The 19,365-nt window shown below is 57.9% G+C and overlaps 1 protein-coding gene across 1 annotated transcript; it reads left to right on the forward strand.

Moving 5' to 3' along the window:
* Positions 1–1,036: 1,036 nt before the first annotated feature.
* INS49_008158 (uncharacterized protein) lies at positions 1,037–18,953 on the forward strand (the record flags this gene model as incomplete). The annotated part of the gene is made up of 3 exons (XM_043168903.1): positions 1,037–7,430; positions 7,558–17,342; positions 17,436–18,953. 3 exons carry the CDS (start codon positions 1,037–1,039, stop codon positions 18,951–18,953), a joined length of 17,697 nt encoding a protein of 5,898 aa, XP_043026583.1.
* Between the last annotated feature and the right edge of the window lie 412 nt (positions 18,954–19,365).

Raw genomic sequence — 19,365 nt, forward strand, 5'->3', positions numbered from 1 at the left:
GAGAAGTGCGCGCGCCGGGGCCACGGCATATGTATAAGTTAGCATCGGTAGCCTCGCCTGTGGGCACTGCTGAAGAATCAATGCTCAATGAGCTGGGTTCAATCAATCCTTCTCGTTGGTTATCTTGTGTATGTGAAGGAAGTCTTGGAGAATGCCGAGTCAATGCTGGACCGACTTTGCTGATAGCATATGGTCCGATTTATTAATCGTTCACGTCTGACATTTGTCTCGACGGTTTGCATTGAATTTAATAGGGTATAGACTCGTCGGTACGGGCCGTTTTCACCAAGGTTTGTCGCAGCCCATGGCTGATTGAAGATCCGGATCGGCGGTCCAGGCATTTCATGTGTGTACAGTACTGTGTGTGCTCCGTTGCGCTGCACGCTGTATTTGCTGGTGGACGGTTGTGCCGCCTCAAAGAAAAGGTTCGGAGAGTTGGCCGGGCTGTTGGCAGGCATATTCCTCGTTTCTGCCTCGCTGAGCCGGCGGGCGATTGGTCTTGTTTTGGGCGAAAAGACGGGCAAAATAATTGGTCGGCCAGCCAACGAATCCTGTGGCCGTTCCGGATTAGCGCCGCAGGCCTGCAGCAGACGGGCCTACCACAGTGCCGTGCAGGAAGGAGCAGACAGGCTGGACAGGCAGACAAACCAACTGCCCAGCCCCCTCTTCTCTCCCCCAGGTCACATCATGTGCGAGTAACGGTTCGCCTCGTGGAGTAGTCTAACTGGAAGCACAGCCCGCGGCCCAAGCTCTTTCATGTTGCGGCTGAGCTCCAGTCCTGTCCTTGTCCGGTTCGATCTTGCCCCATACTTCCCAGCCTTCCCCATACTAGGATGGGACCTATACACCAACCCCCCAGTACATAAACAATTCCACTTACTTCAGCACTTGCATCTCGACATCCACATACGCAGAACCGCATATCCTGTGTGCAGAGCTGGCTGCTGATTTGATGGGGGGATAATACGTAAATACCCATGACAGCCACAGCATAGAAAACCACCCTCTCCCCCACCCCGCCAAAGCTGTCGAGATCATGAGCGAGCGCCGTCGCCGTTGGAGCCCGGAGAGCTCGCGGCGCAGGCGCAAAGCCAAGCGGGACTCGAGAGAGCAGCTCGTCCTAGATGACCCTTCCATGGCGCCCGACTCCAGGTCCATGGCTCCCGCAACAGCAACAGAGAGCACCTTTGCAAGCTCCTACTCCTACGCCTATCCGGGCGCGCCCCAGAGCCAGGCGCCCTCTTCCTCATTCCAGTACCAAACGTCCCAGCCCCCGGACCAGCAGCCTCTCCCCGGCGGCCCCGGAGGCCCAATCACCATGCGCAGCAACGATGACCTCCGGACTTCAGCACCAATGCCCATGCCAGGACCGTCTCGTGGCCATGACCGCGAGCTGGACCGCCGGCGAACACGAAGAAACCGTCATGGCTCCCCCTCGAGCTCCGATGCCCTGTCGCTCTCGTCGTCCAGCAGCTCCTCCTACCTGGAGATATCGCGGTGGTATCCGAGCTTCGGGCGGTCGGGAGGCGTCCTCAACGCTTTTTTCAAGACGCCCTCGGAGCATAGACAGCGCATCCGGCGCAGGCGGAGCCTGAAGAAGAAGAAGAACAGGGGCATATTCGGGTTCGGCAACAACTCCTCGTCATCGAGTGTGAACTCGGACATGGCGTACGGGATGGGCTTCGTGAGGAAGCCAAAGAGCCGGAACTTCAGCCCCAGGGGCGAGCGAGCGGCCGGCCTGGAGAGATCGGATGGGAGGCCGGCGCAGGCTCAGCGGCGCCAGACAGACAAGGAGATACTCGAGATTGGACGGAAGCTGGCCAAGGTCGCGAGGGATTCGAATAGGGAAGACTTGCGCGCCACGGGAAAGAGGACGCCGGGCCAATTCTCGGCTGCGCAAGATACCTGGGACAAGTACCCACGCCAGAACAGCGGCGGATACGCCGCCTCGAGCCGTGGAATCGCGCCCTCAAAACACGGTCGCCACTCGTCATCCTCGTCCTCCGACGACGAGTGGGAGTCTGCGTCTGAAGGCGAGTACAGCAGTGACGAGAGCAACTCCGGCCTGGCGTACGGTGCCGCGGTGGACCTTGGCAGGTCGCCAGCGCCCAAATCCTCGGTGAGCAGGCAGTCTACAATGCAATCGGCCCGGCCGCCAGAGGATATCAGGCCGCCGGACAGGAAGTCATCGGTCGTCGACCCTAGGCTGTTCGGCCCGGTGAACTCGCTTCGCGGGCTCATCAACACACCATGCGGTTATGACAGAAACAGCGTCTACACTATTCCCGGGACCGCAGAACAGAGGTATGCAGGCTCTGCGGGCACAGCGGAGAGCGCCTCGATCGAGGCAAGGCCGATGCAGACAGTCTACCCCGTGCAGACGTCAGACCCTTCGAGGGTTGACGCCGCGAGAGCCTCGGGCTCGTTCGTGTCATCGCAGCCAAGTTTCTCAGCACTGTCGCGTGAGCCGTCCCACTCGTCACGCCGTCCCGAGCCACTCCCCATCCAGGCTCCTAAACCCATTGCCCCGGTCCGATCTAGCATGTATGACGAGCAACGAATCCGTGACTCGGAGCAGACCTCGCCACGGGAATCTCGAGTCAGGCCGAGCGAGAACAAGACATTTGCCGAGACAGCCTTGGTGGGTGCAGGCGTTGCGGCACTCGGCGCAGCAATCATGGCCGGTCGTGACAAGGGCAAGGGCAAAGAGAAAGAGAGAGACCCTGAGCTGAGGCAAGGCCGCCATGAGAGGTACGGGCATGACGACCATCGCGAGGAGGGCACCGTCGTGCAGGACTCCCGCCGGGCCAAAGAACTTGCCCTCGAGAAGGAAATCGAGAGACTTGAGAGGGCCCTCGCGGACCGCAACAAGGCTCGAGAACAGCGCAGACGTGATTCGAAGCGGGACAGTGCACCGGAGCCACTCGTGAGCCGGGCAGCTGATGCGGACGCGGAACTCGATCGTGAAAAGAGACGTCGCGACCGCGATTCAAGATACAGTGAACCTGATTACGGCCACGAACGACCGGAAACAAGCAGAAGGGTTAGTGAGCCTGGCGAGCGGCCAGCCGCTGTTGATTCCGGCCAAACCCGTCGTGCTGAACTCCCGGCCGTCCCCTCATCGAGCGGTGTTGACGTTTTCCAGTTTCAGGTACCCGACGATGCATTCAGAACGAGGGATAGTCCATTAAGAGCGGCTTCTCCCGTCATCATCGATGTAACACCAGCACCTTCACCTCCTCTAGAAGAAGAGCACCGGAGGAGCCGCCGGGATTCCTTCGAGGACGAGATGCGTGACGCCAAGCACATATATGACGAGTCCATGCACTCTACGGCTCCTATCTCGGCCGTTGACATGGCCGCTGCTATCGCAGCTACGGAAAGGGCTCGGCATCATGACGAGCCTGAACGTGGCCGCACGCTCCATAAGACGCAGGATCTTGTCCAAGAGGAAGCCAACGCCTACTACCACGCCCGCAGGATGGCTGAGAGGGAGGTCAGCTCTCGCAGCCGCAGCAAATCGAAGGAGCGTTCGGTCGTTGAGAAGTACAACAAGGACAGGGACAACGAGTCCCAGGGTGCCGAGATTGTCCGCATCGTCACCCCGCCGGAGATGATGCAGAAGCCGCAGAAGCACAAGTACAGCGAACCCAACGCGGATTTCAGGTTTGACCATCTGATGAGCCCCAAGGACCTTGACCACTTCAGGCCCCATGAGTATCTAGTGCGCGACCCGTCTGCGGAACGTCCACGGCCTTATCTAAACCTGGTCATCCCAACACCTGTGCCTACACCGACGCCGGACAGTCAGAAAAAGAAAACTGTTTCATCAAGGTCTCCCGAGCCGGTGGTGGAAGAACCCAAGAAGGAGGAGGTTCCCGAGGTTGTCATCTCGCCTCGAGGCGAGGTTGTTGAAGCGCCGCAGACTCCGACGTCCAAGCGTGTCTCCTGGGGCCCGAGTGAGACCCAGCAATACGAGGTCGAGAGCCCGGATAGATCGTCGGAGCGCAACTCCCGGTCCTACGAGAGGCCGAGGTCGCCAAATAGGAGCAGTGGCTGGGGCGCGACGGCAGCTGCTGTTGCCGGCATCGCCGCAGCTGCAGCGCTGTCCAAGGATGACAAGCCTGAGCCATCGAGCCGTGACGACCGCTCCAAGGACTCTGCGGGCGCAAAGTCGTCAGAGGGCTCACGCTCCCCGCCTAGCCGCAAGGTACTGCCCAAAGGCACGGCACCATCTCGATTTGACGATGAACCCGAGGACGTTCCGCCGGCCCCCGGCCCGAAACCTGCCAGCCCGCGCAGCTCACAAATGCCGGGCGCTTTCGCGGACGACCTCGACTTTGCGGCGACTCTGGCTGCTGGACTGCAAGACACAGGTTTTGACCCAAACATCGTCATCGAGGATGCTGCGTACCGCAGACGCGACTCACCGCCCGGCTCCAACGAGCATACCGGGGTATACGTGCAACCTTACTCTGAGACTGTGACTGATCTGGGTGTAATCGATGTTGACGATGGGTCACGGACATCACGGCAATCTGGATATGTCATTGGTGAGCTGGCAGACACGCCCGCCAGTGAGGAAGGCTCGGCTTTTGATTGGGTCGAGGGCTCCTCCCGTAGGCAGTCGAAGTCAGAGAAGAGACGATCTGTGGGCAGCGACAACGTTGAAGTCCAAGACCTTAAAGAGGGATCTCCAAAACTCAGCAAGAAGGAGCAACGCAAGATCGAAAAAGCAGCCCGCGCTGCAAAGCTCGCCGAGGAAGAAGATCGGTCTACTCAACCGGCAGATGCCGGCGATGATGACTGGAAGGAGGCATCTACCTCGAAAAAGTCCAAGCGATCATCCAAACAGCCAAGACGAACAAGTGTTGGCTGGGATGACGCGGACACGCCCGTGAACGACAGGCGCGTTTCGGTCCCAGTCGATGCTTTTGATGATCTCGAGGACACCAAGCCGGTGGATAATGCGTGGGACGAACCGCACAGGACAAGCAAGTCGAAGCGCGACTCCAAGAGCTACGACCTGGCCGAAGATCCTTCTGATCGGCGGGAGAGACGCCGGGAAGAGAGACGAAGATCAGACTTCTATGAGCCACTTGACAGGGACGTTACTTCTGTGGTATCTGATACCAGGCATGACGACCGATCAAACGGTCGGGGCCGCCACCAACATGACGATGAAAGGTCTGTAGTCTCCGCGCCTGACGGCAAGAGAGATAGCAAGCCGGACAAGAGAAGCAGCAAAGAGGAGAAGCGGAGCAGCGGTGGCTTCTGGGGCCTGTTGAAGGGGTCCAATGGCGTCGACGGCGAAAACCAGTCAAAAAAAGATAACGCCGGCACTCTTGGCGCGGGTGCCGGCCTAGCAGGAGCCGTAGCAGGAGCCTATGTCGCAGCAGGCAGCCTTGCTTCGCGCTCTGATGCCGCCGAAGCTCCCTCGGAACAAGAGGAGACCCAACACGTCATCGTGGACGTGGACCATCCCTCTGGGCGGCGTCCAGACAGCCCCAGTCGAGGCATCGATGTCTTCGACTTCCAGGACCCGGACATTACGCCTCGGGTCATCAAGCCTGCTATCGATCCTCAGTATGGCGACCTCCTCCCCCTGCCACCGAGTCCCAGCGAGGAGCAGAAGCTGGACTTCGATGTCAGCGATGATCTGCCTTCCCTGCCAGATAGCCGGCCTGCTACGCCTCCCGGCCAAGAAAAGCTGTTGCCGCGGGAAAAGAGAGACAGCAGTCAGAAACGTCCCGCGCACTCCCGCCGCAGAAGTGCCTACGACGTGCCCCTCAAGTCTCCAAGCCACACCGCGATCCCGATCGCGTTCCGCATGGGTCAGCGGTCATCAATTCCATCCTCACCTAGAGTTGTCAGCAATCCTACCTCGGCGCACCAGTCACCTGCGGTTGACACCCAGGAGACGTTCTCGAGTCCGTCTAACAAGAGGTCACCTCGGCCCCCGTCTTGGGACAGGCCGACATCCTGGGAAAGCACTCGGGAGATCAAGCCGCTCTACCTGATCGAGCGCTCGGCTCACGCTGGTGCTGATGGTGGTGGTCAGGAGCATGACGACAGCGCCGAGAACACGCCGCTGCCACCGAGCAGAGAGTCGCCCGCGCCTGAATCCGAAGACGGTGACGATGCTGACAAGGAAGCACGTGTCCTCGATTCCGCGCCGCTCTTCGTCGACACCGCGGTGGCCAGGACTGTCCCTCTAGGGTCGCAGGAATCTACGCCTAAAGGGCTTACGCAAACCGATTCTGGGCTGCCAGACTCCGCTCGAGAATTTGGTACGATTCCCAAGGGTGCGACTGGCCCCAGTCACATTGACTCCGGTCTACCTCGCTCAGCCAAGGACGTCGACATACCGCTCACGGAGGAACCGCACCAAAGCCCGTTGCTGGAGTCGAGCTACGCTACACCTACAGGGTCTCCACGTCTTGAAGCCGAGGCAAGGCCTCAAGTCCAGCGTGACGAATCCACAGAGTCAATTTCAGATTTCAGGGACGCTCTGGATAGACCTGCTCTCGATGAGGACATCGGCAAGGGCCAGTTGCAAGATATCAACCGGGGAATCGAGGAGGAGCAGCCTCCCTACAAAGCGGAATCCACTTCCGGGGATAAGCACGACAAGCCAGGCTACTTCTCATCTGCCTTGTCAATGCTGCCGGCTGCAGGCCTAGTTGGTGTAGGGGCTTTCCTTGGACGTGGATCGCGCGACGACACAGCGGCAAGCGTGGAAGACCACCCCAGCCGGGGCACTCAAGGATCTACTGCAAAATCAATTGATCAGCCGGGAGATGCCAGCGTTGTTCCAGAATTCGAGGCAAGTCAGGCCGGTACAACAGCCCCAATTGATCTGGGCGACCAGGGGCAAGCTCCGCCTACTGCAGGTGCCGGCAAATCGGGACCGGACACACCTTTGGACACTATCGAAGGCGCTGACGTCTCGGTGCCCAACGACTCGCCTGCAGCGCATAGGCGCCCTGAAGGGACACTGTTAATCAGTGATCTACAGCAAGTCGAAGACGTTTCCCTTGACATCAAGGGACTTGAAGACCAAGAGGCATCTGTCATTGACGACACAAGTGTCACTCTCCCTCCGTCGTCAACTCAACTACCCGGCAATGATTTGAGCACAAGCCCGATACCGCGCCCAGAAGACATGGAAACAATTCCAGAGACACCCGTTGACACGGTCGAATGGCCCGAGAGCACGCCCAAGAAAAAGAAGGGCAAGAAGGGCAAGAAGAAGCAGGGCAGCATTGGCGCCGCTTCCATTCCGGTGACGACTGAATCAAGCGCCCAGGACTCTTCTGAATTACAGCAAGACACACTCAACCTGGAGGAACCGATTTCGAAGGCGACTGAAGAGCCATCTCTTGTGCCCCATTCCACAACGTCTTCATGGGACCACATTACCCGGGAGAGTACTGGGACCGGCGTCGAACCCAGTTCCGAGCAAAGCCTCCCCCAAGGGCGGTGAACCAGATATTTCCTCTGAGCCGTACCTCATCCTCGGAGAAAGCGAAGGCAAAGGTCTGACAGACGATCAAGAAGACGTGCACGATACAACCGAGGCGTCCACCATACCTGGCCCTCTTAGCCAATCCCAAAGTCAGGTTGAAGAGCCCCAAGTCAGCAATCGCAGCCGGAGATCGTCTTCGAACGCGAGGAGGTTGCGGTCATCACGCAGTAGCATGTCACCACATGGCAGTGTAGACCGGCCTGGATCACCAGATGTCTTCCACAGCGGTGATGACGGCATCGTGTCACCGCCTAGCGCTTCTGCCTCTGCCCGTAGCTCCACTGGGCAGAAATACAAGAAGACCAGGTCCCTTCGATCGTCGCGCAGGTCGTCTTTAGCTTCGCAGGGCTCTGGCCATGGGAATGAGCCTGGATTGGGTGAGGCTGTTGCTTTTGATCAACCTGGTACCAGCTTTAGGGAACACAAAGAGTTGTATGAGGTTGATCAAAGTTCACCTATACAGCAACATGGCGTCGGAGGAAGCCTCGAAAGCCCGCTTGAGGTCGTGGAACTACGGGTCTCAAGTCCGTTGAATGTCGTTGAGGAGCACAGCTACGCCCAGCCCGAAATCCATGACGAGCCTGAGGTGAAGACAGCTGGCATAGTCGACGAACCCGCTTCCGCGCAGCCCGAGCCGTTCTCGGGAGACGTTCAGCGCATCGGAAGTCCAATTGTTGAAGACGCACAGAGAAGCATCGATCTCGCCGAGAGCAGTTTGCAAGAATCCACCCCATCGGCTATTCATCACACCTCACCTACCTCGCCTCAAAGGGCTGAGGAAGGAAGCGCAGGAGGTCTGGCATCTGAGTCACTTAATGAGAGCTCAGGTATTCTTGGACCATGCTCATTCCAGGACCCGCTGTATGCAGGCGATGAAGCTGTTCAACCCCCAAGTGAATCTGTCATTGAGGAGCAGCCGTCAGAGAAGCTCCCAACAGATCTATCAGGGGGCATATCGCAGCGCTCAGAGCCGCAACAAGCTGTACACGATGATTTGCAACAGAAAGCCGAATCCCTTCCTCCTGTCAGTTCGGTGGAGCAGTCCGAGCAGCCCTTCAGCAGCACCAGCGTGGGAGAACCCATCCAAACGCTACCGACTCCTAGCTCGCCGCCGCATGCGGATAAGAGCCTCAGCGAACTGGAGCAGTCTACTACTGAAGGCGTAACAGAGCCGGAGCTGCAAGACCCAAATCCAATTCTCGCTTCAACGGAAGATGACGACTCTTTCACCACGAAGAAGTCCAAGAAGAACAAAAAGAAGCGGAAGAGCAGCACAATCATCGGTGGAACGGTCCAGTCTTCGGGCACAACCACGCCAGCGGAGCTCGATCTCAACAGACAGCCAGTCGAGTCATCTATCGAGCCATCAACAAGCCCTCAAGATGATGCCACGTTGGAAGGATCGCCATCCACGGTCAAAGGAGCCCCCTCGGAGCTCGCACAGCAGCCCGGCAGCACTGAATTCAGTGGTTTGCAGCAGTCTGGCAAGTCCGTGGAACCGGCAGGTGACAGCAGCAAGTCGGTCGAGCCAATATTCCCTGTGAGCGAGAACAAGAGCTCCGTCGAGCCCCTCCAAACGGCGGATCCCACTGTCCTTCCTGTTTTAGATGATGTCCCTTCCGAAATTGCCATCCCGGAGCTAGAGAAGCCTGACCTCGGATCACAAGAGAAGCCCGGAGATATCCTCGATGAAGACGAGATAGCCCGCCGCGAAGCCGAGGCTGATTTGATCCGTGACGAGGAAGCTGAGATCTCCAAATTACAGTCAAAAAAGAAGCTCAAACCAAAGGAGAAGACACGCCTCAAGCAGTTGAAAGCCAATGCTGACAGGCGCGGTGAGGAGGCCGAGGCCATGGCACAAACAGTCTCTCCAGTCGAACGAGACATCCCTGGAGCACATATCCCCGACAGCTCGATTCAACAGCCTGCGGTAGAAGAATCCACTTTACCGGTGACAGAGGAACCAATTCTGACCGGGGAGGAGGCCAAGACTGATCGAGTTACTCTCGCCACCGAATCGCTGCCGCCACAAGTAATTTCCGGTTCTGAAGAGGCTGCTCCAGGGAGTACTGAAAGCGCCGGCCCGTCTGTGGAGGTGACTTCGCAGTCCCAACAAGTTGCCGGAACTAGCCCTACGTCCGGAGATTTTCCCCCGCCGCTCGATGAGTCCACCCAACAGAGAGAGCTACAACCAGAAGCGGAAGTCGCCGAGGACGCTGAGGACCTCGCCCGCCGTGAAGCTGAAGCTGCGCTGATCCGAGACGAGGAAGCTGAACTTGCCAGGCTCGAAAGCAAGAAGAAGCCCAACAAGAAGGACAAAGTGCGCATGAGAATTCTGAGATCCAATTCTGAACGACGGGCTCAGGAAGCAGATGCCGCTGCCCCGCCACAAAATGAGGAGCAAGACAAGGCAGACCTGGAAACGCCTCTCCCTGAAGATCAAGCAGGAAGCAGCTCGCAGTCCCAAGAAGACACCACCCGCGACCCTGTCAGTCAAGACACGCGTGAGACTCGCACCGATGGCTCACAGTCCATTGAAGACGCGATCCAAGCTTCAGACGAAATCAGCGCCAGCACCCACCCACATGTCGCCAGCAGCTTCAGTCACCCCGAGGGTGACTTAGGGGCGGCAAACGTGGGAGAAAGCACCCAGACACAGTCACGGACGCACGACTTGAGCCAATTCCGGGCTGGGGACTCACTTGGCGAAGCAACAGTTGGCACTGGGCCTTCGCAATTGGAGCAAAGTTTGGAAGAACAACCTGTGCGCCAGGTCGAGCTAGAAAGCGCTCAGTCAGACAGCACTCGGCCAGACAGCGCTCAATTCGACGGCGCTCATTCAGACAGCGCCCAAATACCCCAAATTCGCGTCGAAGACACAAGCGCAAAACTTGACCCGCTTCCCGACGAGTGCCACGCCTTGGACGCACCTCAATCCCAATCCAGACGGGATAGTCTGCCACAAATCGAGGAGGCTGCCTCAGACTCTGTTGAAATGCAATCTCGCAAGGACAATTTTGGCATGGCAGGCACTCAGATCGAGGACTCAAATCAAGCTCGAGATGACGGCCCACCGTTCGAAGTTCAAGAGGACGTCGTTGCTGCTGGTATCCATTCTGGACAAGCCAGCCAAGCCCCAGCTCAGGAGCCTGTACTCGTCTCAGACATAACAGAGGAAACTGACCGGGGGACCAACATCAGCAGTCCATTCGGTGGATCTGAGCAGCCTGCCGTCACTGTCACCGAGCTGCTCGAAGACCCAGAGTCAGAGTGGCCAGTCATGAGCAAGAAGTCCAAGAAAGACAAGAAGAAGAAGCGCAAGGGCACCATCTCTGACGGCAGCGGCCAGAACTCTGGCACAGCGACACCCTTCTTTGATGCCAGCGAGCAATCACCAATCGTCGAATCCCGCGGTTTGACCGACACGGTGCCGGGCAGCAGCGAAGATGTGGCTCAACCTGGCTCATCCGAACCAATGTTCGTCGAACAAGGCCAACAACCTAGTGCAAGCCTCGCCTTGGACGATGAGACAGCTAAAGACATCAAATTGGACGAGACTACGGCAGGCCAGCCGTTGGAAGGCAGCATTCCAGAACAGCAAGAGACGAGCCTCAGCCTTGGAGGATCCGTCCCAGCCTCAGGGATCAGCGATGACAACATAGGCAAGGACTTGATTGAAGAGGCCGTAGTGACCCGACCTTTGGAAAGCAGTGCTACAGAACCTCAAGAAGTGAGCCTCCGCACTGAAGGTGATGTTCCAGAAAACGACGAAGAAACGGTTCCTGCAATCGTCGTCCCTAGATCCGAGCGAGAGCAAGTTGTCTTTGACGAAGAGCCTGAGTCCCAACCTGTCTCCAAGAAATCGAAAGAGGACAAGAAAAAGAAGCGCAAGAACACGCTTTCGGGAGACCTTTCATTGCCTTCAGGCTCAGCAACTCCAATCGCGATAGACGAGCCGGAGCAGCCATCCAGCCTCGCAGAGACACCAGTCACTTTGGAGGGCGGACAACCTGCCTTGGAACGTTCTTTGCCATTGGACATTACCGAAAAGCCAGCTCCGATACCGTCTACAATCGAAGAGACCTCGGCCACAAAGTCGCCGGTGTTGGAGACAGTACAATCTGCTGAGGAGCAGCCCGTGCCACACAGCGTCAGTGAAGAGCCATCGAAATCGCCCACGCTTGGAGATCTGCCTACAAGTATCCCGGAGCCAGAGCCAGAGCAGCTTGCGCAGGAAGAACCAGGATTCTTCATCACCAAGAAGTCCAAGAAAGACAAAAAGCGGAAGAAAACGCTTTCCGGGACCATCACGCCCATGAATGAATCTGGCGAGGCATCCTTACCTTCTGAACCTGCGGGAACTCGAGAGCCCAACCTCGGGAGCACTCAACACCCGAGTTCGCCGCCTTTGCCACCTTCTAAGCCCGAGCGAACCTCCTCCAATGACCTGGTAGAAGATACTCCCTTGCCCACTGAGCACGCAGAGGTGCTCCCTCCCGCCCACCTGCCAGAGACGGAGGGACTGCGTTCCACGCCTCTCGACTCCAAAACTGAAACCCCGCAAGTCGAGCTAGATCAAGCCAGCCGACCTGGTCGAAAGAGCGATGGCTGGGGCTTCCTCGCGGGTGCTATCGCCGGCGCCGGTGTGGCTTCAACGATCCCTCGCAGCCATGATAAATCTCCTGAGCGCGACGCACTGCCAGAGGCTATCGCCGCTGGACACAGTCCTATTCAAACTGTTGGAACAGACACGCTTGCGTCTCGGCCTAGCCTCAATTTCGCAGATGTCGTTGAGACTGCCACGGCGTCGGATTTCAAGGACCAGGAGCGATCCGAAGCCACCAAAATCAGCCGGGATCAACCTCAAAGCCTGTCATTTCCGGTCGAAGAAAGAGGTCTGCCAGATGAGGTTGTTCAACAGCCAAAGCCAATCCAGGAAGACGCTTCGGATGTGATCGCTACCCCCAAGGAAAGCCAAGAAGAGGACTCCGCGAGCCTCAACCGCGATGTTGTGGATTTCAGCCCGTCTAGTACTCAAATCCCTTTGGAGAAAGATGTCAAACAGGAGGAAGTGCTCCCTTCTGGTCACTTCGTCCAAGAACCGAGCAACATTGAGGAAGTAGACCCTGATCTTCAAGGCTCGCTAAGAGAGGAGCAGACCACAATCTCGGAGCCTCAATCTCAACTTGACGATTGGACACAAACCTCTTCTTCTAATAATAAGAAGAAGAGGAAAGACAAGAAGAGGAAGAGCTCCAGCACTCCATGGTCAGAGATCGGAAGCGGTGCCCATACACCCATCACCGAAGAACCAAGTGCGTCCCAGGATCTCGGCATTGGTACGAACGAGCGCTCAATGAGGTTCGACACTGGTGATCTCACTCGGCCTCAAGATGACTTGGCTAAGCAGCCAGGCCCAGAGCCAGAGCTCAAGGCAACCGAGGAGGGACACAGCGCTCTTCTCGCCGGAGACGAATTCAGAGAAGAAGCGTCCTTGGGAGGCGTGCCGCAATCTGGCACTGCAGATATCGCCAAGGACACAATCACGTCGCCAAAGTTACACAGCACAGATGGCGATCGTGATGCCACTCCTATCGGAACAGAAGACCAAACACTCGAAAACCTTGGCTTGGGACAGATCCAGAAGGGGAGCCACAGCAGCGAGACAATCAGCAGCCCAGTTTTGGAACCCAAAGTCGACGACAGGAACGAAGCGCCCGTGACGGCAACTCAACCTCACGAAGAACTGCCCATCTCTGCCGGACAGACTCAAGAGTTTTCGGACCGTCGATCTCAAGAGCACGATGAATTCGCTCGTGACATCGGTTCCGCATCAACAGAAGCCTTCGCAACCCCACTGCAACTGCCGACCGGGACGCAAGAAGTTGATCCTTGGGCTAATACAGTTGACGACCAGCCCTTAGATCTTTCCGTCGCGAGGGACTCCGGCAATGACAACGCCCAGATTGGCACTGGTCTCAGCCGATCACTTGACACCGAACCTGAGTCGTCGACTTCGGTTCGTCAAACTGCTACAGAACCAGCAGACACGCCGGCAGAGCAAAGCTACGAGCCGACTGCCGATGACTTGTGGGAACCCATCCCCAAGAAATTGTCCAAAAAGGAAAAGCGCAAGGCCAAGAAGGGCTCTCTGTCAACCGGTGTGCCAGAACTTACGACACCCACTCCTGAAGATGACAGTCAACAGATCTCCAGGGAGACAGCATCAGATGCACTTGGTATCTCTTCTCAGCAAACTTCCCCAGTTCTTGGACAACGAGACGAACCCGTGGCGGCAGATGTGGAAAAGATCGACCTGGATCGCTCACTTGAGCACGAGAATGAGCCGATATCTGTGCAGCCGCCGGAAGAGCAGCCATCCCAGGCACATGAGATGTCAGTGGAAGAGACGCCCGTTCTTTCTCGCAAGATGTCAAAGAAAGAAAAGAGAAAGGCAAAGAAGGCGTCACTTTCTGCCTGGGAAGACGATGTCGTCGAGCCAGTCGAGCCCAGCCAGTCTCAAAACCCAATCACAGTGGAGACGCAAGGCCAAGACATCCCGACCACTTCCAGCCCGATCTTGGAGCCAGAAGTGGGACAAAAGGAGGCGATTCAAATATCCGGTTCTGCCGACCCACAGTTAGAAGAAGAGGTCTCCGAAGGCATGAGTCCATCTACTGCGAAGGATGCCACGGCCGATGACGCATGGGCCACTCCGATATCCCGTAAGAAATCGAAGAAAGACAGGAAGAAGAAGGGCAAACAGTCCTCGTCTGGATCGGTTTCTGGCAGTCAAACCCCTGCAGTTGTGGAACCGCTCATTTTGCATGGTGTAGACGCTGTCGAGAGTGGTGTACCTGTTCCAGAGCGATCTGGCACTCCCGGTCAGCCTACAGACGTCAGTCAATTCGAGGATCACAATGATCGTCGACCGTCAGAGATAGACACTTCTTTACCAGACAACAACGACAGGGGATTTGACCTATCCGATCAAGCCACTGACGACGCCAGCGCCTCCCAGGGACGTAAGGATCATCGGTCTGCGGAACTGTACCTGCCGCTGGAAGGTGGCAATGATGAGGTGCTCACTGGACGTGGCGGAGACGGCAGCACACCATCCCGTCACAGCGATCATCGGTCTGCTGAGTTGTATGTGCCTGGAGGGGGACCAAATCTCGAGGTACAGAAGTCAACGCCAGATGAGGATGACTGGGACATTCCGAGCGACGACCAGTCCAAGAAGGACAACAAGGCCAGCAGCTCGCTGGCCGACAAGACCCCGACTCTAAGCACGCCTATGGAAGAATTTCATCATGTCAACAAATACCAGAATGAAGCATCCAGGACAGACGCGGAGAGCTCAAGATTCCTCAGGTCGCCTGACAGTCGTGGCAAGGAACTGGAGAAAATGCAACCCAGCCCCGACCTGTGGGACGACGAGGACTATTTCAAGCCAAAGCCCGCCACTTTCGCAGAGCCTAACCAGGAGCCTTTCAGCAAGTTTGACATCCACCCAGCAGTTGCTCGCGGGCTCAACACGAGCCCAGACAGACGTGTAGGGGAAGAGCGCCCCCTGGTCGGCCTCGGACTGATTCACCGTCATTCCTCAATTTTTCAGGAGGACCAAGGCCATGTGCCCAAACTGCTCACGATGACCAGTGACAACGTCTCGACAGATTCGGTAGCAATCCAGGAGGCGGAGGCAGGACCATCGGGCGAATCTTCGCACTTGGGTTCACTGACAAGAAGTGCCACCGTTCCTGCGCGTCCTGACAGCGCACGTCCTGGCAGCAGTCGATCTTACGACGAGGGCCTGAGTCCTGCAGTAAAGCAGGTGAACCACAAGCAATGGTTTACCTTCGAAACAGGCCCTGCACATGGAGCCAATGTCCCCTTGGCCCGGAGTGTGTCCCCCGATAATCTGAGGCCAGTATCGCCTGGTTTGCCGAGATCGCCGCAGTTTCCGCCGCCCAGGTCACCACAACTCTCGCCGCAACCGTCGCCTAGGTCACCACATTTCCCACCGCAACAGCCACCCAGGTCACCACAGTATTCACCACGAGATTCCTCTAGTTTCGAAGCCGCCAGAGACCCGTCCAAGAAGGGTAGTGTAGCCGCACTGGCCGAGAGATTTGGAGGGGCCAAGAAAGCCACTGGTAAGACAGGAACAGTTTCTGATTATATCGACAACCACACCCCCAAGGACGATGACCTTTTCGATGAACCTGCCATGTGGGAAGGGGCCGAACACGTGCCCCTCAGAGCCGCCCACTTGGACGTGGATTCAGGCGATTATTGGGCCGTCCATGACACAAACCTTGAGGAAGAACAATCAGATCCTGACATGCAGCATTCAGGGCCGGGAGCAGCAGCGACCTCGCACGGTAGGGAGCCAACAACACCCGGCAGCGACAATGTGAGTGAACCACGCTCACAGCCTGACGTAGATGCCGGAACGTTTACGCCTCAAATCCCAGACCAAGCCAGCCGAGAAGCGGAGATCCCTCTGGAGTCTGTGGTCGTAGAAAGCCCGGTCCTCGGCTCCCAGCCCTCTGTCGACTTCCCCACAGACGAGCAGCAACCTCCGGTGAAATCACCACGCGAATTGCCCGAAGCTAGCCCTGATCTGCCCGGAAGCAGTGAGGATGCGACTTTGCACGAGTTTTTGTATCAGCCGCAGGATTCACCTACGCCCCCATCCAGAAGCCCCGTACTTGAGAATGTAAGCAGCTTCGAAGAAGCGACACCATCCATCGAAACAAGAGATGATGATGAGCCGGCAGCCGGGCCCTCGGTCATTGACTACAGCCGCTCCCTGCCAACGGGGCTGCCCTCAGTGCAAGAAGAGCCGCATGAGGAAGAGGCCGAGTCCAGCAGACATGTCCTCCCTGCGGGACCCCGAGCAATGACGCCGGACTTCAACCGAGATAGCGGCGTTGTGACAGGCTCGCCTGTCCCGCCGCGAGTGCATCAGTTCGAAAGCGCCCAGCAGCAACGAGACAGTGGTGTGCACATGCGAGACCCGGGTGGAGCGTCGCCACGGCTCCTGGGCACACGCGCATTCAGCCCGCAGCCTGCACGCCTGTCACATTCCAGCACCGAGGACGATGGCGCCAACCTCGAAGACAAGTCGCCGGAGCGGTCGTCAACTGCAGAAAGCGAGGCACAACGACGGTTCAGGGAGTCAGCCCCAGTCCTGGAGGCCCAAGATGCACCGGTCACTCCTGAGCCGCGGAAGAACACATCCAAGTCGCGCAAGTATCCAGATCTCGGCCCGAGCCCGGGGAAGAAGGCGGCAGCGGCTTCCCTCGCAGGAGGAGGAGCCCTGCTTGCGGCAGGGGCGGCGAGGTCTCGGTCCGCATCGCCGTCTCCATCGCCGGCAGCCAGCCAGAGGGGTGTTTCCGACGTGACCGACGAGCTGCGAGCATCTGCACTGCCAAGGCAGAGACGGGCAGCATCGTCCAACACGGGCATCTCGCGCGCAAGAACGCCTGAGCCGCTCAGTCTCCGGGCCGAGAGCCCGTCGCTGCTGCGGCACTCTGGCACACCGCCGCTTCGGTCCCGACGAACCCGGAGTGGAGACCTGCGGTCGCTCAGCCAATTGAGCAACAGGTCGCACGGCGATCTTGGCGCCCAAGCTAGCAGCTCCCCAGCCTCCGCAGTCTCCGCAGCAAACAAGGCGGGCTCGCCCACCCCAGCCTCGAGCGACCTGGGGAGAGCGACAACTCCAGGCGCCGCTGTTGCCCAAGGAACCAACAACGCCCCCACTGCCAATGAAGGCCGTGTCCGCTCCAAGGACATGGCCGATGTCTACGTAAGCCAACCCTTCATTCAACATACCCTCCCTGTCTGCCATCATTTAGTAAACCAGGGAACAATCCCGCTGACCTACATTCCCGTGGAGCAGGACGGCGTCGGCGAGGGCCGCTTGGGCTCACCCCGCTCACCAACCCGACCGCACAGCATGCGTCGCCGCCAGAGCATGCAGGTTCTCGAGCTCGAGTCGCGAGTAGAGCAACTCATCGCCGAGAACCGTGCCCTGCAAGATGCAAGGACCCAAGCAGAGGCCCACACCACCAACCGCGCCACCAGCACGCTCGCTGAGCGCGACACCGAGATCGAGGCCCTCAAGCAATCCCTCGACTTCATGCGCAAGGAGGTCCAGCGCCTGACTGAGGTCAACGAGGGCCTGAACAGCGCTATCCAGCAACACGCTGTCCAGCACGATGACAGATACCGCCTCCTCGAAAACCAGCATGCCGAGGCGACCAGGGAGCTGCTCGAGCACCGCGACCGCCACGACTCTCATTCTCAGACAATTGAAGAGAAGGACCAAGAGATCAAGAGCCTGCGTGAGCAGCTCGAGGCCACAAAGGAGCAGATCCGCGAGATGCAAAAGCAGATCCTGGCCACCAAGCCAGCCGACAGCGACTTCCTGCGCATCAAGGACGTCGACTATTTCGACCATCGCTGTCAGCAACTCTGCTCCCACGTACAGCAGTGGGTGCTGCGCTTCTCCAAGTTCTCAGACATGCGCGCCTGTCGCTTGACCAGTGAGTTGAACGATGAAAAGATCATAGACCGCCTGGACAATGCAGTCCTCGACGGGTCCAACGTCGACCACTACCTCAACGACAGGGTCAGACGTCGCGACGTCTTCATGTCCGTGACCATGACCATGATCTGGGAGTTTGTCTTTACCCGCTATCTGTTCGGCATGGACCGCGAACAGAGGCAGAAGCTGAAGAACCTGGAGAAGCTTCTCTTAGAAGTCGGGCCCCCGCAGGCAGTGCGCCAATGGCGTGCTGTGACCCTGACACTGCTGTCAAAGCGGGAGCCCTTCAAGGACCAGCGCGACCAGGACACCGAGGCCGTCGTCCAGGCTGTCTTCCAGACCCTGTCCATGATCCTCCCCCCTCCGTCCAACCTGGAGGATCAGATCCAGGGCCAGCTGCGCAAGGTCATGCGCGAGGCGGTCGACCTCAGCGTCGAGATGCGCACCCAGCGTGCAGAGTACATGATGCTGCCGCCGCTGCAGCCCGACTACGACGCCAACGGCGACCTGGCCGAGCCGCACCCCTTCAACTCGGCCCTGATGAACGAGCGCTCGGGCGACAAGAACGCCACCACTGACAACGACGAGCTCGAGGCCCAGGGCGCCGTCGTCCGCGTCGTGCTGTTCCCGCTTGTCGTCAAGAAGGGTGACGACGACGGCGTTGGCGATGACGAGATCGTCGTCTGCCCTGCCCAGGTCATAGTCGCGAGGCCAAGGAGCAAGAGCAGGCATTCGTACAGGGCACCATCCTCGGATGCAGGCGGCGTGAGTCTGTTGAGGGGAGGGAGCCCCAGCACGGCTCCGAACAGGAGCAATGTGAGCATGACGGATGCTCCTGGCATGGCTCCCGGTATGGAGGGGGCCATCTGATGAAGTTTATGAATGGATGAACACGGAACAGGAATGGCTTTCAACGGGCGAGAGGGAAATGGGACAGATGAAAGGTCAGTGGTCGGCGACGGCCGGTAAATAACAGGGGGGATTTATGAGACACGAGATGATTTGCGAGATATCCTTGTTACTGCGGGAGTCGGGGGAATGATTTTGTCTCGGTTTAATTTTTCTTCTTCCCTGACCATGATGATTGGCATGGCATCTATCTCCTGTTTTCGATGATTGTTCACATTCTGGGAAGAGAAAACGGAAAAGTCCTGAGTACATAATGTAGAAGTATAATAATGACTGAACGAAGATATCAACCCACCCTCTTCTCAACCCCGATGACTTCAACATATGGTGCGCTTGAATCACTTTTATAGTATTCGACTAACGAAGCCTCACG

Source organism: Diaporthe citri, assembly GCF_014595645.1.
Source record: "Diaporthe citri strain NFHF-8-4 chromosome Unknown scaffold_3, whole genome shotgun sequence".
In the NCBI taxonomy this organism is placed as follows: Eukaryota; Fungi; Ascomycota; class Sordariomycetes; order Diaporthales; family Diaporthaceae; genus Diaporthe; species Diaporthe citri.